Source organism: Onychomys torridus, chromosome 22 (assembly GCF_903995425.1).
Source record: "Onychomys torridus chromosome 22, mOncTor1.1, whole genome shotgun sequence".
NCBI lineage: Eukaryota > Metazoa > Chordata > Mammalia > Rodentia > Cricetidae > Onychomys > Onychomys torridus.
Window position 1 is genome coordinate 29,872,515 of NC_050464.1, and position 22,627 is coordinate 29,895,141.

Sequence of the window (22,627 nt, forward strand, 5' to 3'; positions counted from 1 at the left end):
CATTTCCACGGCTTCCAAAGATGCAGGAAGGGAGTGCTTCGTGTACAGACAGTTGGGCCTTGGGGGGTGTGAGCCCCTTTCTCGGCTTTTGAGCATCTTTGGCATTTGCGCAAAGTTGCTCAGATTGCAATGCTGGGGTGCAGTGGGCGCGCGGCTCTTGCACCTGTTTGTGGTGGGCCCAGGGTGAGAGGAGACCCCAAGTCCTCTCAGTAATGTCCCGGGTTCTCTGGTTGGGTCCCCGCAGCGTGCGATTGACCGCCAGAGATACGACGAAAACGAAGACTTGTCGGACGTGGAGGAAATCGTCAGCGTCCGTGGCTTCAGCCTGGAGGAGAAGCTACGTAGCCAGCTGTACCAGGGGGACTTCGTGCATGCCATGGAGGGCAAAGGTGAGGTGCCCCCTCTCCTGGCTGCACTCTGTGCAGAAGGCCAGCGCGCACGTGGGGAGGGAGCTGCCTGTGGCTGGGTTCGTATTTCGCGCCCGCGTCCCCCATTCCAGGGGATCCGGTGACGAAACGAGACCGAGCACTGGGGGGGGGGGGGTGGTAAGGGAGGGAGGGCAGGCAGGAAGAGGGCTGGGCCTGATGTGGGCCTAGGCCCTGATTGTACCCATCACTAGCACTAGGGTGGTCATTGCCAAGGGGCTAGCAGACTGAGGGGGACCCGGGGACAGATACTGGGACTGAGGGAGTGCGCGCAGCATCCTTCCTCTCCCAAGCCGGTTGCGCTCTCTGCGCTGCCAGAGATGCAGTGCCTGGCAGCGGCCTTCTCGACGTCCTTGGGACATCAGGGTGAGGGCTGTATGCTTGAAGCCACCTATACAAGCCCCTGTCATCCTGGACCCTGAGGGTTATGTACTGGAACGGGCTTAGGGACTGGAGGTAGCAAGCAGCACCTTCGGTTGGGGTTACGCCCCTTCGAGGCTTCGGGTCTGAGCCTTGGGTGGGTAGCGCCTTTCCTCCCTGGGCCCTGCCCTACGGGATTGGAGAAGGGACTAAGTGGCTGTTGGGACTTGTTGGCACTACACCCTAATTCCCAAGCTCGAGGCCTCTAGCGCTACCACAGTCTGTCTGAATACTGGGGTCTGGGTTATAAATGTGATAAATTACCCCATCAGGCCTAAAGATAAAAATCTCTGCCCCTTGGCAATTTGAATGGAAGACTTAGGTACCTCTCTGGAAAACAGGGTCTTTTTCCATGCCTGAGATGAGAGCGCTGTTTGCTCTTCTCCGGGTACAGCAGAAGTTGGGCAAGCTCCGGTTTTAGGGGGACCTTCTGGCTTTGGGTTTCTCCCTGGCTCTCCTACTGACGGTATGGCTGGGATTGTTTCTTAGATGTGCCTCATGATGCTTCTGTTTGAGGTGATTAGGAGCCCTGAACCACCCCAGCCAGCATCCTGGGGGGCGTATGTGGACCCTGGTCCCAGAACCTTTTTTTGGCTTTCGGAGCAGCCCTTGCTTGCCCAAGCCTTCCTAGGGTGTATGGATTTTTTTTTTTTTTTTTTTTTAAGTTTCCCTTCAATTACTCATTTTCCATTTTGTGTTTCCCCATCCCCCTTGGAAACCCCTGTCCTCTCAGTGAGCCGACAGCAGGGGAAGTGCCTCCCTCCTGCAGGTTCTGGTTGAGTGGCTGAGGCCTAGAGTTAGCCCTGGAGGAGACTGTCCCGGCTTTGCATTTTTGAAGTTTCTCTTTTGTGCTCATCGCCTCCTGGGGCTCTGGTGGAGTTAGGGAGAAGTGGGGGGAGGGAAGAAGAAAAAAAATTTTTTCCCAAGAAATTTCACCCAAAAGCAGGGTGCCAGCCCCAACTGCATTTATATTTTCTCTGTATAAACGGGATTTTTAATTCTCCTTTTCTGCCTCCGCTTTACAGAGCTTGGCAGACAGAACCTAGGAGAAACAGTCTGCAAACTCTTCCTAGTCAGGAATCCTCAGGCCAGGATTTGGGAGCTTTTTCTCAGGCCCATTTGTGGAAGCTGAAACTGGGGGTGGGGTGGGCGGGGAGTGAGGGGTGTGTGGGCTGGGAAGGTTACCATCTAGGGAACTCTACATCCTTCTGCTGCTGTCCTGGCTCCTTTCAAAGGAAGAGGGCTTCGGGGTTTTGCTTGTTAATTCAGCTCTGACCCCCAAACTGGAAGGAGGAGCTGAAGTACTGAGGGAACCCTTAGCATGGCTTCAAAATAGAAGCTTTGCAAACATCTCCTCCTTTAAATCCGGAGGAATCCCCATTCACTGGGAGCCCCTGGGGATCTGAGCCTGCGGGGTCAGGGCTTTCCCGATCTGGGTTTTGTTCTTTCTCTCTTCGGAGCCTGTGGCTCTGGCCTCCTCCTCCCCCAAGGCTGCCCTGGTGAACTATTTCCCTGGGGCTGAGGCTTCAGTGGCTCCAGGACTCTAGAATTCTAGGTCTTTCTCCTTTCTGACCAGATGGGAGAGGACCTGTATAATCTTGGTGCCTTGAGTTAGTCAGCTGATTTGGGGAGAAAAGAGGGTGTGTCTCAGCACCCCTTATCTCCGTGGTCAGCAATATGGTTGGGTCAGAGCCACACTGGTTTGGGCATTGAGGGAGGAAAGAAACGGGGGCGTGGGATGGGGGAGCTTTGGATAGGATGTTGTGGGTGGGAGTCTGTACCACGCAAACTGCAAATAGAAAACTGTCTGGTGAATTTTTTGGGGTGTGAGTGAGGGTGGGGGCTTCCTGTGCTCTGTCTTTACAGTTAGCCAGCTCATCCCTCTTGGCTATCCAGTTGAAGCAAGTATTATGATGGGCTCCAGCAGATTTTCACTATAGGAAGACAACAAAGCTGTGCCCGGTTCTCTAGTTATTTTGGCACCAAATACATAGTTTCCAGGGAAACCAGCTTTTCCCCCTCCCCTTCACTATGCAGGATATTACAATAAGATTTTCACTGATGTTCAGCTACAATGAGAACCCTCCTCCTGGTCTCTATGGGGCTTCAGCTCCTCCCAGGTAGCATGCTTCAGTTCTGCTGTCGTTTTTCGGTCTCATCTCAGCCTGGGATGTATTTGTCTGTCCCTGTTTCTCAACAGTAGCTGGTGAGTTTTCAGTATAGAGTTCTTGATAAATCTCCTCCCCAGCCCTGGCTGGCCTTGGGCCGTTCATTGACAAGTTGGGACCCGTGGGGCATGCAGAGAATGAGTAAGGCAGAGGAGCCGATGGAGGATACCGCTTGGCTTCGCCTTATCTATCTTATTTCTCTGTAGGGTTATTTATTTATTTTTCTCCATCTAACCGTTACCTATATCTAGTGTATATGACTTCTTTATCGTTTTTCCCCTCACCCATGGGGTTGTGGGTCATTTGCTCCTCAATAACTTAACCAAACAATTGTTTTTTAATTCAAATATCCAAACAGATTTTAACTATGAGTACGTACAGAGAGAAGCTCTCCGGGTTCCCCTGGTTTTTCGGGACAAGGACGGACTAGGAATCAAGTAAGTTGCTAAATTAACCCCTTCTTCCCTGATCCTCCTCCTCCGTCATGGTTTCCAGCTTGGGATGGGTTCTCTCCTGAATTCTTCTCCCCACTCAGCACTTCCAGAAGGACCTTTTCCTAAAATCAGAGAACAGCTTCTCCTTGTTCAAGATCTGCTTGAGGAGAAAAACTGTCCAAAATGGTCTTTTTCAGGAATCGGAGAGAGAAGTCCTAGGGCATTTAAACAGGGATGGATTTTCCCCTGTCCCCGTCTCTCCTGGTCACTGAAGCAGCTTCTACCGAGCCTTGTTCCTCTCCTCCTTAAATCAGAGTGTGGGTAGTGAAGGGACTGGCCATCCGCTGAGCTTAGACTGGAGCACCAGGATGCGTGTTTTCTCACCATACTCCCAAAGTGTGGGAACTGGGTCCCTTTCTATGAAGGGTGTGTGTGTTCCCTCCCCCCCTTTTCCTGCCTGCCTCTGTCTACCTCATACTCTGGAGGGGAACTGCCAACATTCTGGGTTGGGGAAAGATGGAGGCAGGCTGGAAGAACAGGTTCCACTCCTTGGGCAAGGATAGGAAAGAATAGGCCGCCTCCCTCTCCAGCATCTGTTGCCAGGCTTGTTCATGGATGTTCCCACCAGGCATGAAACTTTCAGCAGCATCTTCGTGATGCAGTCCTGGCTGGCCTGCCGCTCGCTAGGTAGACCAGACTTCCTCAAACTCCGAGATCTTCTTGCCTCTTTCTGAGTACTGGGATTAAAGGCTGTGACACCATGTATGCCTTTCAGTATTTCTTTTTTGGTTTGTTTGTTTGTTTTGTTTTGTTTTTGCGTTTTGAGAGCTCAGGCTGGCCTCATACTTAAGTATGTGGGAAAGGATGGCCTTGATCTTGTGTTCCTTCTGCCTTCCCTTCCTAAGTGCTGGGATTGTAGGCATATGCCACAGTCCATAAAGGTGTGACGTGCCCTTTTCTGACTCTGACTTTAATTAATTAATTGAGATAGTTTATTGCTGTGTAACCAAGGATAGCCTAAAACTCACAGTCTTCCTGTTTGAATCCTCAAAATGTTCCCTCTGGGAATAATTGGTCTCTCCTGTTTTTCATACTACTCTGTATGGAAAAAAATTTTTTTCTTCCTTCTGTGTGGCTCTGGCCATCCTAGAACTCCCTCTGTAGCCCAGGCTGGCCTCCAGAAATCTGCCTGCCTCTGCCTCCCAAGTGCTGGGATTAAAGGTGTGCACCACCACTGCCCAGCTGGAAGGTATTTTCTTTCTTTCTTTCTTTCTTTTTTTTTTTTCCAAAGATTTATTTATTATGTATACAGTACATACGGCCAGAAGAGGGTACCACATCTCATTACAGATGGTTGTGAGCCACCATATGGTTGCTGGGAATTGAACTCAGGACCTCTGGAAGAGCAGTCAGTGCTCTTAACCTCTGAGCCATCTCTCCAGCCCCATAAGGTACTTTATAAAGAGAGAGAGACACCTAAATTAAAGCAGGCATTTGATCCTTGACACCACGCTTCAATTTTCCCTGCTGTAGAGTTAGCCAATGATGTCCCATCCTCCCCTGAGGCACAGCTTTGGTCTTCCTTTTATAGTAGGGGGCATACTCAATGATTCTAGGTGACCTCCCTTGAGGTACTTACCTGCTTTTCCAGATTTGCCCTCTGGGTTATCTTATATTCTTCTGCATAGAACAAGGAACCCCTTTTGAAAAAATGCTGCCCCCCTGTCCTCAGGGTAGAGTCTAGCTCTGTGGTTTATTTTTTTAATTTATTTTTATTTTCGCTTTGTGTTCATTGGTGTTTTGCCTACATAATGTCTGTGTGAGGGTGTCAGAAGCTTTGGAACTGGAGTTGTGAGCTGCAATGTGGTGCTGGAAATTGTACCCAGGTCTTTTGAAAGAGCAGCCAGTGCTCTTAACTGCCGAGCCATCTCCCCAGCCCCTATTTATTTATTTTGTAACCAAACATTCACGCTTATCTTTCTGCAGGATGCCAGACCCTGATTTCACAGTCAGAGACGTCAAGCTTCTTGTGGGTAAGTGCTGCCAGGTGGGGTAGGAGAAGGGACGGGGTGGTCTTCACTACCTGCCCATTTAGAAAGAATGTTCTCCCTGGAGGAGGCTGGAGCAGGTGTAAGCTGCATCTGTCTGATTCTGGAGAACAGGTCAGATTGCAGAGTCCTGAGAAGCTGAATCAGAGGATGTTTGCCAGCACAGTTTTTATGAGGCGATTGGACCCAGTCTCTAGCTCAGGCGTCAGCAATGCAATTTCAGATCTCTCCTTGGTGTTTGTTTGTGGGTTGCTGGGTAAACACTGGGTGCTTCATGACCCCTAAAAGACTTTCATGTGTTCAAGGGGGAATGGTTATGCCGCCGCCTTCCTCACGGTTCTAGACGGGCCTCCAGTGGGGCTTGCCACTCTGTCTTCAGCACATGCCTATTAACTCTTGAGAGCCTGTGGAGTCCAGCTGTGCCTTCCTCCAGGTAGCAGATGGTGTTTGAGATACTGTAGACAGCCCTTCACTAACTCCATTCTTTCTAGAAGAAAGTACATGGTAGGCTGAGACTAACATGACATGGCCCCTGCCCTCTTTGCTAGGACGACAGGCCAAAAAGAAGTTAACCGATATCTTTCCAGCGATCGAAAAGACTTGGAAGAAATAAAGCAGGGTGATGGGTAGAGCACGGTAGGGCTATGGACAGGGTCATCAGGGAAGTGCTCTCGGGCTGAGAGAAGGCATTTGAACAGATACCTGAGTGCTAACAATCAACTCGAGGGGCCTGGAGAGGCGGTTCAGTAGTAAAAAGCCCTTGCTGCTCACAACCACCTGTAACTCCGACTCCAGTGGATTTGACCCCCTCTTCTGGCCTCTGCACCAGCGTACATACACAAAGAGACAGAAATGAGAAAAAAATAATTGTTTATCTGTAAGAGCCAGCCATGGAAAATAATAACCTTGGCTGTGAGACGAACAAGGGACAAAGCCCGGGGGACAAAGTAGACACTTCGACTTAAATGGCAGGGTAGAAAGTGGTAGGAGAGCAGTCGGTAGCCCCTGGGGCCACGTCTTCGGGGCCTGGGAGGCCCTGGGGAAATGTGGATTTGGCGATTTAGGGTGACCAGAAGCCTTGGGAAATTGAAAACTAGGGTGAGGGTGAACCTATGTGATGTATTTTCTTAGGAGTTATTGACGCTTTGAAATTAATTAATTAACTAGGTAATTAATTAATTTGTGGCACTGGAGATTAAAGCAAGGCCCTCACACATGCAGGCCAAGTTTTCTACCAGCTGGGCTATATTCCTTTTTTTATTTTTAGTTAAAATAAAATTTATGCAACAAAACACCCTATTTATGGTATACGGTTTGGTGGGGTTTTTTTTGTTTTTTTTTGTTTTTTAGGTGAGGATCGAACCCAGGGCCTTGAGCTTGCTAGGCAAGCACTCTACCACTGAGCTAAATCCCCAACCTGGGTTTTCTTTTTTTTTTTTTTTTTTTAAATATCAATGTTTTGTAACCATCACTACTATCTAATTCTAGACTACTATCTCCCCCCCCACACAAACCCTGCAGCTCCTGACTGTATTTTCCCTTCGTTTCCTTTGTATTGAATGACCATGTTTTGTTTCTCCATTTATCCACTGATGGACATTTTGTTTGTTTCCACCTTTTAGCGGTTATGAATAATGCAATGAATATTTATGGTCCAAGTTTTTATGAATATCCATTTCTCTTGAGTCTGAGGGGTGAAACTGCTGGGTCTTAGGGCATCTTCATGTGTTTTCTATTGCTCTGACAGATTACCTGACCCTTGAGTAATGTACGAAGAAGAGGTTTATTTCGGTTCATGGTTTTGAGACTGGCGAGTCCAGCAGCATAGTGTAGGCGTCTGTCCAGTAAGTGCTGCTCTGGCTCATGGCAGAAAGAGAAAGACCCAGCTAGGGCATGCTGAACACAAGCACCCTCTTGCCTTATAGCAACTTGACATCATGGTAACACATTCAGTCCCTGGAGACATTTATCCGTTCCTACGGGGTCCACCCTCAACACCTAAATACCTCCTGGTAGGCCCACTTCCCACCTTCAGCACAGAGATCCTGAATTTCCAACATGTAAATTTCTGGGAGACACTCATAAGAAGTATAAGGCAACTGACCATTAGCTGCCAACCTGTTCCTCCATCAAATGTATTTTTTATATTGGTAAGCTCCATACGAGCAAATGTTTAGATTGTACCTCATCTACACTCGAGTTTCATACGGTCTGTTGTGTTGTTTGGTTTTTAGTTTGTTTTTGGCTCTAAGTATTTTCTTTATCTAGTTTTGTGTCTTGGGCTTTTGTGTTTATTCTCGTTTGAAACAGGGTTTCATTATAAAGTCCAGGCTGGTCTAGAATTTGCCATTCTCCTGCCTCAGCCTTGTTATCACAGGTGTGTGCTACTACACCCCATCTGTGATGATGGCCATGCCAGTGAGTATGAATTAGAGTGATTGCATTGAAATTTATGGAAACCACACAAACCACACATGTGGAAGATGAAGCCGGCTAGCCAATGGCATGTCAATTAGGTCAGAATAACTGGTACAGTTGTTTTTTTTTTGGTCTTAACTGCGTAACCCAGGCTGGTCTTGGATTCACAGTGATCTTCCTGCTTCAGCCTGGACTTGGTAATAAACTTCCCATGCCTTTTATGGATGGCTATATTATGTTCCAGGCTACCCCTTCTTTCACTTGGGCCTTGTACATCTCCTGGTGGAAGCAGAAAGCTCCAGTTAGATGGTTCCAACATCCGTCAGACTAGAATTGTATAAGCTAGCTAACCTGCTTCCATCTCTGTCAATATTTTTTTTTTCTCCCTTTGAGACAAGATCTTACCCTGTAGCCCAGGCTAGCCTTAAACTCACATTAATCCGTCTGCCTTTATCTCCTAGATGTTGGGATTATGGGTGTGAGCCGTCATGTCCAGACAGCCTGTGTACGTCAATGCTTCAGGAAGGTGTGGGGAATTTGGACACTGAATGATAATGGTGTTGGTGGCTGCACCTCTCCTGGGTTTTTTTTCCCCGCCCCAGGGCTGAGGCCCGAACCCAGGGCTTTGCGCTTGCCTAGCACTCTACCACTGAGCTACATCCCCAACCCCCTCTCCTGGGTTTTTATATTTGTCCATTGTGGTCTTCGTCCGCACAGGCTCCAGAGCGTGGAAACAGGCGCACTTATCACAGAGGTGACAGATGTAACTCAGACTGGCTTAAGCAGAACAGAATAGTTGGTTTAGATGATCTATCCAGGCTGTAACCTTTGGGCACATACAGACCTAGGTGTTCTAAATCTATCCCAGAGGAAGTTGTCTCAAGAGGTCACCCCTTGCCTCCGGCTTGGTGGCCAGCGCCCTTTCTGCCGAACCACCTCGCTGGCCCTTGCTTTCTTTCCTCCTTGCTTCCTTTTCCTGACGTGTTCTGGGCAGTGCCGCCCCTTGTGAAGATAAAAACACCTTGCCACCACAGAGTCCTTCGTCCTGACTGCCCGCAGACAAGTCCATGTCATGTCTCTGGACTGGTGGGTAGTTTAGCACCGTGGCAAACCTGAAGCTGGTAGCTTGGGATAATAAGTCCCAGGGGCTGACGGTCCTGGCAGATTAAGAGTGAGGAAACAGTTCTCCAGGGTTTCTCAGAGTCGGAGACGTGTTCATAACATGAACTCAGGCTTTCTGCTAGCAGGGCCTCGCTGGGTTGGCGGACCAACAAATTCGGGAGGGGGGTGGGGGAGGCTCAATGAGTAAAGGTTTTGGTTTTTCGAGACAGGGTTTCTCTGTGTAGCTTTGCGCTTTTTCCTGGATCTCTCTCTGTAGACCAGGCTGGCCTCGAACTCACAGAGATCCGCCTGCCTCTGCCTCCCGAGTGCTGGGATTATAGGCGTGCATCACCACCATCCAGCTGAGTAAAGCTTTTTAAAGCATACATGAGGGCCTGAGGTTGGATCCCCAGCACCCACGTCAGTGCTGAGCAGGTGTGGGACCTGTCTGTAATCCCAGTACTCAGGAGTGTTCAGGATCTCTGGGATAAGCTGGGTAGCGAAACGAAGCAAATGGGTGAACTCTGGGTACAGGTGAGGGACCCCACCTCCCTGGGTATGGTACAGAGTAACTGAGGCGGATATGTGATACCAACTTGTGGCCTCCACATACATATCCACACACACACACACACACACACACACACACACACACACACACACACGTACGTGGTGGTGGGGGTTGGGGAGGCATGACCAGCTGTCCAGGCTGCAACTCTGGCTGGAGACTCCTCTACTGTTTTAAAATCAAGCTTTTGTCTACTGGCCATCTGCTCCTCATTTGAGCCCTGTCTTTTACTTATAGAAATGGATCTCAGTATGTTTTCCAGGCTGGCCTTGAACTCTTGGGCATTCCTCCTGCCTTAGCTTCCCAAGTTGCTGTGACTATATAAGCCCGTGTGATTGTCTGCAGTGACCTGCCTTTAAAAACGATAAAAAATGAAAAATTTCATTTCTATACTAAACTTTTTTTTCAAATTGAAGTATGCATATGCTAATAGTGTTGACCAATTTTAAACACCCAAACACATCATGGGGAGCAGCACCCCAAATTCTCTCCTATGTTCCCATCCAGGACCCAACCCTCCGCTTTTTTTTTTTAATGGTTTTTTGAGACAGGGTTTCTCTGTGGTGTTGGTGCCTGTCCTGGATCTCACTCTGTAGACCAGGCTGGCCTCGAACTCACAGAGATCTGCCTGGCTCTGCCTCCCGAGTGCTGGGATTAAAGGCGTGCGCACCACCACCACCGCCCGGCTCCCATTCAGACTCTTTCTGCCAATGTTATTTAGACAGTACAGCTGTGTCCTGCCCGTTTTTCTTACTTTCTGTCCACGGAATCAAACTGGATATCGGCTTGCCTTTGGCTGCTTTTACTTTGGCAGTTCATAATGTTTATTGTGTGTGATCATAGATGTATTTCGCTGCTTGTATAGGTTCCCATGGAGTGAATGTTTTCCAGTTGATTTGTTTATGATACCGATTGACAGGCAGTCTGGTAGCTGCTAGATTAAAAGCTGTATGTAAGCCACGTGTAATGAATGATGCATGCCTCCAGTCCTAGCATTTGGAGACGGTTGGGCATGCAGCTGTGTGTTGGTTCCGTTCTGGTCAGTGCTATTGTCTTGGTTTTAGATGGTCCCTCTTCCATAGCCAGGGTTTTCGTGCTCATTTTAGCTATGCTGCCACAGGTATGCAAGGCCTTGAACTTGGCATTCCACTGCCTTAGTGTCCTAATTGCAGACATGTGTTTCTGTGCCCTGCACAATTTTTAAAATTTCCCTCGGTTGTATTATTGTTTTGTTGAGACAGGGTCTCGTCTAGTCTACGCTGGCCTCAGCTTCATGATGCTCCTGTTCCAGCCTCTCACGGCTGAGATGACTAGGCAGGTACCGTGGACTGTATTGTCTTTTACATAGTTAAAAATGATGTTTTGGCTAGGTGTGGTGGTGCATGCTTTTAAAAATCCTAGCACTTGCCTGGTGGTGGTGGCACACGCCTATAATCCCAGCATTCAGGAGGCAGAGGCAGGTGGATCTCTGTGAGTTCGAGGCCAGCCTGGGCTACAGAGCTAGTCTAGGACAGGCTCCAAAGCTATAGAAAAACCCTGTCTCGAAAAACAAAACAAAACAACAACAACAAAAAAATCCTAACACTCATGAATTGACAGCAGTTGGTTCTCTGTGAGTTCCAGGTCAGCCTGATCTACATAGCGAATTCTAGATCATCTAGGGTTACTAGTGAGACCCTGTCTTTTAAAAAAAAAAGGGAGGGATTAGGGATTTAGCTCAGTGGTAGCAAGGCAAGGCCCTGGGTTCCATCCTCAGCTCCCTCCCCTCCCCCAAAAAAAGGGTACAGTTGGTTTTAAGAGGGGAGCCAAGGCTGTCTGCAGATTCTAGGCTCAAGTGATCCTGTCACCTCCCAAGGAGCTGGGACTACAGTACTGTCAACAGAGCCCACAGTTCTTTGTTTTTACAGACATGATTTAGCTTCATATATCAGCTCCTCTTGCATCATATTTGAGAGTTTTTTTCAACCTTCTCCAAGGTCATGAAGATGCTCATATATATTTTTTTTTCCTGAAAAGCTTTCTCATTGACTTTCACGTTTACATCTTGACTTCATCTGGAATTGATTTTTTGTGTTTGGTAAAAGATAGGGGTCAAGATCTTTAAAAAACAAACAACAAAAAAATTCCATGTGGATGAAAGGTAGCCTCTCTCCGCAGCACCGGCCTCAGGTGCCTGTGTTTACTTGCAGGCTGTTTCTAGGCACACGGGTCTGTTCCTTTGGCAGGCCTACCTGAAACTTAACAGTCACACTGTTGGTAACTTTGTAAGAGGACGTGATGTGCACCAGTCTTTCCACTTTTTTTTTGTCCTTTTAATTATTTTGCGCATACTTACTACTTACTTTTTGTGTGTGCATGGGCTTGAGAATGCCCAGGGGAGTGTGTGCATGGCAAGACAACTTGCTGGAATCAGTTCTCTCCTTCCACTATGTGGGTCCTGGAGATGAACTCGGGGCATCAGGCTCGGTAGCAAGCTGCTTTTCGCCTTGAGTCATCTTGTTTACTAGCCTGTTTGTGGGTGGTTTTTTTTTTTTTAGTTTTTTGGTTTTTTTTTTTTTTTTTTTTTTGCTTTTGCTTTTGCTTTTTTGAGATAGGATCTCACTTGGTCTCCGGGGTGCCCCTCAACTCACTATTCAGTAGTTCAGAGTGGCTTTTGAGTTCTTGGTGATCGATCCTCCTGCCTCAGCGTAAGTACTGAGATTTCAGGAGTGGGTCATCATGCCCGGCTCCTTTGTTCTTTTTCCAGATCGCTTTGGCTTATCACCCTTGGCGGTTCCATATTAATTTTATTTATTTTGCACGTGAGGATCAACCCAGGGCCGCCTCATGCTTGGCAAATGCTTCATCATTGAACTGTACATACCCTGGCTCTCTATATGACATTTAGATCATCTTGATGTTTTGGTAAAAGCTGAGGTAGCATGTAGTGGTACACATTCTGTAATCCTAGCCCGACAGGAAACCGAGGTAGGAGGATTGGAAATTCCAGATCAGCCTAGGCTACCTAAAAAACAAACAAAAGAACGAAAAAACAGTTACATTCAGGGAGTAGTGGTCATGTCTTTAGTCCCAGAACTTGGGAGGCAAAGGTGGGCATATCTCTTGTGAGTTTGACACATCCCTGGTTTACAGAGAGAGTTCCAGGCCAACACAGGCTACATTTTGAGATCCTGCCTCAAAATAAATAAATGAACAAGCAAATAAAGCTAGACAAAAAGAAACACGGTTGTTATTATAAGGAAAAGTTGGGTGTTGGAGAGATGGTTCAGTGGTTAAGAGTACTTGTTGCTCTTGCAAGGACCTGGGTTTGGTTCCCAGCACCCACTTGGTAATTTACAACCATTCACAACTCTGGTTCACAAATCTATTGCCCTCTTTCTTATCTCCCGGGGCTCCTGGCACACATGTATGGTATACATACATACATGCATGCAGGCAAGATACAACATAAAATTAAATACGTCTGAAAATTTTTTTTTTAAAAAAAGGGAAAACGGACTTTTTCTAACATTGAATTTTCTACTCAGTGAACATAACATCGTAATGTGTGGCATTTGTTGTTAATTACTTTTCTGTAGCTGTGACCAAATTACCTGAGGACACAACTTGAGGGGGAAAGACTGGTTCACAGTATCAGGGGATTCAGTCCATGATCGAATGGCCTGGTGTGTTGGTAGAAAATGGGTGGGGGTGGGGTATGGGTGGTAGGGGGCTTCTTTACCTCATGGGGGATTGGAAGAAGTCTGTGCCTGTAATGGGAAGGGACCACACCACGTGCAGTTCCCAAGAATGGGCTCCAGTTACCCAGGTCTTCAGTCAGGCCTCACCTTCTCAGTTCTTCCAGAAGTCCATTCACATGTTGAGTGGGTTAACTCATTCAGTCCTCTGAGCCTCAGGATCCTGGGAGTCTGGGAATGTTCCTGCAGGCATACCCAGGGGAACACTTTACTCACCTCCTAAATGTTTCTCAATCCAGTCAAATTGACAGTGAGATTAATCATCACAATAAAAAGAGAAGATTAATCAACCACAACCGACAATTCTTACTAGATCTATCCCTAGGTAATGGCCTTTTTTTTCTCTATGTGTGCGGGTTGCATACACAGGGGTGGATATGAGTACCCATGACTGAGTATTTGGAGACCAGAGCAGGATAGCAGGTGCTCTGTCGGTCTCTTCCTTGTTATCTTAAGACAGCTTCTCTCCTGAGAGAGCAGCTTCCCATTTTCTCCAGTCTGGCTCTGCCTCCTGAGTGCTGGGATTAAAGGCATGCGCCACCACTGCCCAGCGGTTATTTTAATTTTATTTTCTATTGTGAGTATTTGCCTGCATGTATGTCTGTGCACCACCTACATGCCTGGTACCTGCTGAGGCCAGAAGAAAGCATCTGATCTTCTGGAACTGGAGTCACAGATCGTTCTGAGCTGTCATGTGTGTGCTGGGGATATTACTTGGATCCTCTGCAAGAGCACCAGCACTCCTGAGCCATCTCAGGGAGACCCCATATCCCTCCCTTCCCATTTCATGCATGGTGCTGGGGATTAGACCCAGGGGCATCAGGCATGCTAGTTAAGTGATCTGTCACTGGACAACCTTTCTAGCTCCCTTTATTTTTCTTGATGTTTACAAAGGAGATTCTGGGGCTGGAGAGAGGGCTCAGCGGTTAAGAGCACTGATTGTTGTTCTTCCAGAAGACCTGAGTTCAATTCCCAACACCCAAATGGCAGCTCACAACTGTCTGTAACTCTAAGATCTGACACCCTCACACAGACATACATGCAGACAAAACACCAGTACACATAAAATAAATAAATAAATAAAAACGCTGATTTAAAAAAAAAAAAGATTCTAAGGTATACGGGGAGGAGGGATATTAATTTTTTTTATATACAGAAAAATTTCGAACTCCAGAAAAAATACTCTTTGCATAAACATAGGCATACACATACTTTGCTGAGCTTCTTGGGAATTAGTTGCAGACATCATGACCTATTACTATTAAATACTCCAGTAGAGATCTCCTAAGAACCCAAAGATCTTCCTACAGGACCTGAGTGGAAGTGTCAATCATACTCAGGAACTTAACATTGATGCTGTACTGATACGTAGTGAACAATTTTGTCCCCAAAATATTCTTTATAGCACTTCTTCTTTCTTTTATTCTAGCGTATAGTTAAGGCTCACACATTGCCTTTACAGTTGTCCCTTTGAACGTATAGGAGGATTTAGTTTAGACGGCCCCCAATGGCACTAAAATCTGAAGATGCTTTAATCTGCATGCATGTATAAAATGGTATGGTATTTGTGGCTAATCTATGTATATTTTCTCATACAGTTTTATGTGCTCCTGGACTTTAATTTCCTAATACAATGTTAGTGCCATGTAAGTAGTTGTCGTGACAGATTTGTCATAATGCAATGTACTGACTGAAAATAAGTGTGAACACATCCAATATGGACATTTTATTTACTTAAATTTTTTGGGGGGTGCTGAGGGGTCCCACATAGGGCACCGAGTGCTAGGCAAGCTAAATTTTTAGCCGTGCAGCACAAGTGTTTTTGAGACCAGGTCTCTTAACTAGTCCAGGCTGGCCATGAACTCTTGATCTTCCTGCCTCTACCTCCTGGTTACTGAGGTTATAGGTCTGAATTCCAAAGTCACACCATGCCCAGTCAGAATGTTGTTTTGTTTTGTTGGAGCTAAGGATCGAACCCAGGGCCTTGGGCTTTGCTAGGCAAGCGCTCTACCACTGAGCTAAATCTCCAACCCCCAGAATTTTTTTTTTTTCCTGAAATGTTTTCAGTCTGAGATTGGTTGAATCTGATCATAGGAATCTATGATTGTTCTCAAGAGTGTGTTGATGCTTTCTTTTCTAACTGATTTGAGTCCTAGAGACTCTGGACCCTTGCTGGTTAACCAAGGGATGCATTTGGAGAAGCCTGGTTTTCCCATCACACCACACCACCATAACCTAGGGTGTTATCTGGCCTAAGGGTCTCTATCCTGGGCACTTCATTTTAAAACACTGGGGGCTATTTTTACATCTAGTATTTGGGAATTCAGGGGCTAAAGGGGCTGGGAACAGAATTCTGAAGATTGATGGGTAGGGTCTTTAGATCAGAAAAGCCTTGAACTCAAAGAGATTCCCTTGTTTCTGCCTTCAGAGTTAAAGAAGTTTGATATCACACCTCCGCCCCCCACCCCAAACTCTAACCCCAGGTACTTTCTCAGGAAAGGGACTGGGTCTTGGAGGGATGAGGTTTTCATGATTAAGGAGCTTGCCTTTGTCTGTATTAGCTTCCTCTCTAAAGGGATGTCGGAGCCAACAGATGCTCTTTGGCCCCTTTAAAAAACAAAACAAAACAAAACAAAACCAAAAACCAACAAACTTCAGGAGAATTATTTCACTCGGTATTCACTGACCTAATTATGGTGACATCTACTTGTCTCTTACTGAATGTTTACAATTTGAGTTCATTCTGTCCTCTGCCTGTAATTCTGTGAATGAGTTGTTCACTATGCCGGGTGGGGAAGCCTGAGGCTCAGAGGAAACAGTGACATTGCTCGGGGACAGTAGAGCGGGCTTCTGGCTCTTCGTCTGGCTTCCTTCTCTGTTCACTTGTGTCTCCAACCTTTATTGTATTCTGTGTTGCCTGTGCCCAGTGGTTTAGTGATGCTCAGGGATGTGGGCTCTGCTCTCGATGGGAAAGACTATACATTCTCTAACTTGGTCACCCGAGGTGGCTGACTTATCCTTAGAACTCTTTGTGTGTTTGTGTATGTATATATGAGCGTGTATATGTACGGGTGCAGGCTCCCATGAGGCTACATAGGCCAGAGGTCAATGTTGGGTGTTTTTTTATTTAACTTCCCACTGTATTTGTCATTTTTATTTCCTTAAAATGACATTATTGTATGTGTAGGAATGTGGGCCATGGCACAAATGTGGAGACAAGAGACAACTTTGAACCTTTCTCTCTTTCAACCACGTGACTGAAACCCCGATGATCAGACTCAGGTCATCAGGCATGGCAGCCAGCTCCTTTACCTGATGAGCCATGGCACTAGCCATCCATTTTCTTTCTGGTCCTTTTTCTCTCACCGAACCTGGAGCTCACCAGCTGCCCGGACCAGCTCCTATGAAGCCCCCAGAACCTCGTGTTCCCACCTTCAAGCAGGGTGTACAGTCACTCAGCCCTCCCCTGGCTTTTCCGTGGGTAGAGTTGGAACTCTGTTCTTTACGCCTGTGCGTCCAGCACTGTACCCACCTGGCCATCTCTTCAGCCGCACCTTTTACTTATTTTGAAAGGAAACAATTAACTTACTTGAGATAGTCTCATGTAGCCCAGGCTAGCCTTGAGCTCACTGTGTAGCAGAAGATGATTGTGAACTGGTGTTCCTCCTGCCTTTTTTTCTTTTTCCTTTTTTGTTTTTGTTTTGTCTTGTTCTTTTGAGACAGGGTTTCTCTGGGTAGCCCTGGCTGTCCTTGAACTCACTCTGTAGACCAGGCTGGCTTCAAACTAAAGAGATTCACCTGCCTCTGCCTCCTGAGTGCTGGAATTAAAGGCGTGTGCCACCACTGCTTTTTTCTTTCCCCTCTTTTTTTGAGATGGTGTTACTATGTAGATTGTCCTGGAACTCACTCTGTAGACCAGGCTGGATAGAGTCCACAGAATCTGCCTGCCTCTGTCCCGAGTGCTGGAATCAAAAACGTGTTATGTCTAGTCTTTCTCCTTTCTTTCTTTCTTTTTTTTTTTCTTTTTTTTGTTTGTTTGTTTGTTTCTTTGTTTGGGTTTCTTTGTGTAGCTTTGTGCCTTTCCTGGATCTCACTTGGTAGCCCAGGCTGGCCTCGATCTCACAGAGATCCGCCTGCCTCTGCCTCCCGAGTGCTGGGATTAAAGGCGTGCACCACTACCCCCCCTTTTTTTCTTTTAATTAAAAAAAAATTTACAAAGACTTTGGTAAGATGGGTAAAGGCACTTACTGTCAAGCCTGATGAACAGAGTTCAATCCTTAGGACTTACTTGGTGCAGACACGTGTGTGTGCGTTCTCTCTCTCTCTCTCTCTCTCTCTCACTCTCACACACACACACACACACACACACACACACTAATAAAAGTATTAAGAATTCTTTTTTTCTTTTGGTGTAGGCTTTTTCTATTTGTTTGTTGATTCTTTTATTACCCGATATGCTGGGGATGGAAATTGCAATCGTTTGGAGTACCAGGCAAACACTTCAGCACTGCCGGCAGCGTCTTTTTCCAGGTTTAATCTGGGGAAAGGCTCTGAGCCCTCCTCTAGTCCTCCTTCACAGTTCACAAATGAGGCCCGAGGACTGGCTCTCTGCCCGTCCAGTTGCTCAGATGGTCTGTGGCCATCTGCTTCAGATGAGGGCTTGAATTTCGGTGTGCGGAAGACGAGGCTTTTGTTTGGTTCTAGCTCCATTAAATTTGAGCTCAAGACAGAAGTCAAGACAGGACAAGCAGTTGTGGGGAGTCCCAGCTGTCCTGGAGGGTAGAAATGCAGGGCGGGCAGGGCATGAAGGCAGGCGTGCTCACAATCATGACCCCAAGGAGGGTTGTAGGGTCTTATTCCTTCCCGTTTATCTTCACCCGTCTCCCAGGTTTGCTATGAAGTGAAATCCATAATCATAGTCCGATTCCAGAGAAACTACACATACCCTCCTACTGTTTGTTCCCAGCATGAATTGCTGGCCTTTAGGGGTAGCTCCTTACATAATAAACACAGTGCTTCTTGACGTATCGTGGGGTCATAAAAGCATCGTAAGAGGAAAGTAAGAGTCTATAATGCGTTTACTGTATCTGTGCTCCTGAACATCACTGCCTAGCAACAGCACGCTGTAGGGTACCAGCCCTTCAGCATCGTGATCACAGGGTTGAGTGGGAGCCTTGGCAGGCTGTAGCTGCCTTCCAAGAAGTATTGGACTGCCTGGGAACAGAACAAAACTCACAATTCAAAGTGTTTTTTTTTTTTTTTTTTTTTCTGAACGTGGTTTTGTTTTATGCTGTCACAAAGCAGACAAGTCGTGTCTAGTCACCGTAAGTTGGAGACTGACATGAGTAACCTTATTATCTACCACTGACGGAGAAATATTATGAGCCGAGGACCTCTCCCAGCTTCTCTTTTTCCTGGTTTTGGGAATGGAACCCAGTGCCTCAAACTTGCTGGGCAAGCACTGAGCAATATCTTTCTTCATGCCCACTTGATAGAAGTCAAAACTGAGGTTCAGGGTTGGTTATACCTCAGTGGTAAGAGTACTTACCTACTCCATGTAAATCCAAGCATAACAAAACTTTAAAAAAAAATCTGAGGGTTCAGAGTTTTTTGCCCCTAATCAAACAACCAGTGAGTTGAAGAACCAAGATTGTGCATATCTCTGTGAACATAGAGGGGTTTTTTTTGTTGTCCTGGATCTCACTCTGTAGACCAGGCTGGCCTCGAACTCACAGAGATCTGCCTGGCTCTGCCTCCCGAGTGCTAGGATTAAAGGTGTGTGTCACCACCGCCCGGCTGAGGATTTTTTGTTAGTTTGTTTTTGCTTTTTGTTCGCTTTGTTCTTTTGCCTTTTGAGACAGGGTCTCCTAGCCTAGGATAGCCCTGACTTTGTGGAGGTCCTCCTGCCCCAGGCTCTAAGTGCTGAGATTGCTGTCGTCCGGTCTGTTTTCATAACCTCTGCACAAGTGTTGTGGCTGGCTCTTAGCCTCCGTCATCCTGAAGGCTTCCTTGTTGCTGGCTGGGGTAACTTCTCTGATTTCCTTGCCTGGTTACATTTAGATCAGCTTTGTTGAGTAGTCTGTCTAGGTACGTATGTTGGGTTTTTTTTTTTTTTTTTCTTTGTTTCTCCTTTTTAAAAAAATACTTTAAACTTTATTTTGTTTGTGTATGGGTGTATGGTCGTCAGAGGACAATTTTCTGGAGTCAATTCTTTTAGTTCTTTTTTCTCGATCACTACCATGTGGGTTCCAAGGATCAAACTCAGAGTATATAGTTTGGCAGCAAGTTCCTTTACCCATCAAGCCATCTGGCCTGCCTTGGATTTAGGTCTTATGCCTGCTGTCCATGAAAGTCAGAATTTTTTTGTTTGTTTTTCGAGACAGGGTTTCTCTGTGTCGTTTTGGTGCCTGTCCTGGATCTTGCTCTATAGACCAGGCTGGCCTCGAACTCACAGAGATCCACCTGGCTCTGCCTCCCAGTGCTGGCATTAAAGGCGTGTGCTACTGCTGCCTGGCCGAAGGTCAGAATTTTGAGGCATGGGAACAGTCGTGGAGGTCATTTGCAGGAGTCAAGATGAATGTCCAGAAGACTGGGTATCTGGACCTTTGCATCCATCTTACTTCACAGATACCTAGATCTGAGGAGACTTGTATTGAGTCCTACTTGGTCTGTATGGCCAGTCTGTTTTCCTACACTCTTCAGTTTGGAACAGAATAGTGGGTCCCCCACTATTGGTCTTACCCTGTGCTTTTGATAAATCTGTCAGGACAGGAGGGGTGCTCCTAGTATTCCCCTTTTACAGCAGAGGAACCTGAGGCCCAGAGAGGCTCAGGAACGTGCCTGAGGTCTCACTGTTGGAAACTGGAACAGAGGAGGGTACAAACCCGCACTTATTGTCCCATCCAGTAAATGTTGCCCATGTGAGATGGATGAGCAGGTAATTCTAGGAGCAGCAGAAAACCCAACTCTGAACCCTCCCGGTGATTAATGGTGTTTCAGAGGCTGTGATGTGGAACATATCTGCATCCCTTCTAAAGACTGGGGCTCTCGGGGAGTTTGGGGTCACTGCTTGTATGTGCTTCCTGTTAATGTCAAGGTGACTTTGGGTAGGTGGCCGCCTCCTGGCTGTGAGCCCATGACACTTGGAGTTGACGGATGGAGCCTTCAGTTCAGGGGCCACAGGGCGACGTACGGATTTATTTCTGCAGCTGCAATCTGTTGGATTCATGTGCAGGCTGTGCGCCCAGAGAGCCAATGAGACCCAGAGAGAGGGTAGAGGAAGGAGATAGCTGGTATTAGTAACCCATTGTCTGAGATCAGTTCTATAACGTGGCTCTGTCTTCCTTGGGTTCCAGTGGCAACCTAGCATTGTCACCTAGTGCTGACTTGTGGCTGAACCTCCTTTTCTGTCTCTTCGGGGTACTGTCATTTCTAGCACTGAGACTCGTCCTCAGAGACCCAGCTCTTTTGCTAATGTGGCAGATCTGAGCGTGAACCTGGGAAAATAGGTAATTGCTTTTTTTTTTGACCTGAGGATCGAACCCAGGGCCTTGCATTTGCTAGGCAAGCGCTCTACCACTGAGCTAAATCCCCAACCCCGCTTTTTTTTTCTTTTTGAAACATGGTCTCACTATGTAGTACATGTGGGCCTCAGACTCTTCATCCTCCTGAAGGCTGGGGTTGCAGGTGTACAGCCAGCTCAGGCTGACTGACACACTGTCCTGTCCCCAGTGGCCCCTCAAGCCTCTTTACCTCTCTACTCCAACTTCCCTTCGTCACGCTGACGGGAAATGAGCTGAGGAATGAAAGCTGAGTGGAGTATGTCGGCCCTAAGAGAGGTCGCTACACAGATGACCTCACTCAGTGGCTTTCCAAGGGAAATCCCAGGAATTTGGTTTGAATTCCGACTCTGTCTTCCTTGTCCTACACAGACCTGGGCTGCTTGTTTTTAATTTGCGGATCTGACTCATGTACTCCTTGAAGAAAGAGTTATTTTATTTTATTTTATTTTTTTAAGATTTACTTATTTATTATGTATACAGAAGAGGGCGCCAGATTTCATTACAGATGGTTGTGAGCCACCATGTGGGTGCTGGGAATTGAACTCAGGACCTCTGGAAGAGCAGTCGGTGTTCTTAACCGCTAAGCCATCTCTCCAGCCCCAGAAGAGTTCTTTAGTAAAGGAAAAAAGTGACAGTCAACTTCTTACTTTTTTTCCCTGGCAGGAGCTGGGCCCTGCAGCAGGGTTTGTTGGGTTGGTGTGACCATAACCTTATCCAAGGCTCCTGGTACTGTGTCAGGTGTCCAGAGGGGTCCTGGATGCATTCCAAGGTGTCTCATGACTCACAGGATGGCAAGAGGATAAGGACTCAACCTTCCCCTCCTTCACAGAGTTCAAGAGCCCAGGTGATACTTGGTGGATCATGGTTAAAACATGGCTGCCAAGCCAACAATCTGACTTCCATGCCTGGGACCCAGATGGTGCGAGACGACAGTTGGAAGCCATCCTCTGACTTCCACATGAGTGTCATCCTGTGTGCTCCCCAATAAGTAAATAATGTTTGTATATGTGTATATGTGCTTGTGTTTAGTGTGTGTAGTGGTGAGAGGGATAACCCTGGGTTTTGTTTCTCAGGCACCGTCTTTTTTTTTTTTTTTTTTTTTGAGATGAAGTTTCTTGTTTGCTGGGAATTTGTCAAGTAGACTAGGTTGGCCAGCCATTGAGTCCTAGTAATTTGTCTGTCTCTACCTTCACAGTACTAGGATCTAAGATGACAAGCAGGAACCACTACACTTGGCTTATTTACCTGTTACTTTTTATGTGAGTAGGTTTTCTCTACATGTATGTCTGTGTACCATGTCTGGTGCCTCAGAGGCCAGAAGAGGGCATCAGATCCCCTGGACCTGGAGTTTCAGATGGGTGTAAGCCACTGTGTGGCTGTCACACCTGGCCTTTTTTTTTTTTTTTTTTCCCCTCTTCCCTACATGGGTTCTAGCTCTGAACTCAGGGTCTCATGCTTATAAGCACTTACCAACTGAGCCATCTTGCCAACACAGGGGAAAAAAATGTTGTTTAATGCTGAGCCTGAACCTGGGGATTATGCATGTGCAGAGATTACTGTACCGTTGAATCTCATTCTTAGTCTAAGAATGTTATACTACACAAGGACACCACCATTAGACTACATCCTAAGTAATAAGAAAGAAAAAAGGCGGTCTGGAGAGATGGCTCAGAGGTTAAGAGCACCGACTGCTCTTCCAGAGGTTCTGAGTTCAATTCCCAGCACCCACATGGTGGCTCACAGCCA

The 22,627-nt window shown here is 46.8% G+C and overlaps 1 protein-coding gene across 9 annotated transcripts in view; it reads left to right on the forward strand.

Annotated features, from left to right (window-relative positions):
- Kdm2b (lysine demethylase 2B) overlaps nt 1-22,627 on the forward strand; it is a 119,575-nt gene that overhangs the window by 1,283 nt on the left and 95,665 nt on the right. For all 9 annotated transcript variants that reach the window (XM_036171483.1, XM_036171482.1, XM_036171475.1 and 6 more), the window contains exons 2-4: nt 245-389; nt 3,372-3,450; nt 5,434-5,480. In XM_036171483.1, coding sequence (XP_036027376.1) covers nt 377-389; nt 3,372-3,450; nt 5,434-5,480 — 139 coding nt within the window. In that variant the 5' untranslated portion in view covers nt 245-376. The remainder of the gene's footprint in view (nt 1-244; nt 390-3,371; nt 3,451-5,433; nt 5,481-22,627) is intronic.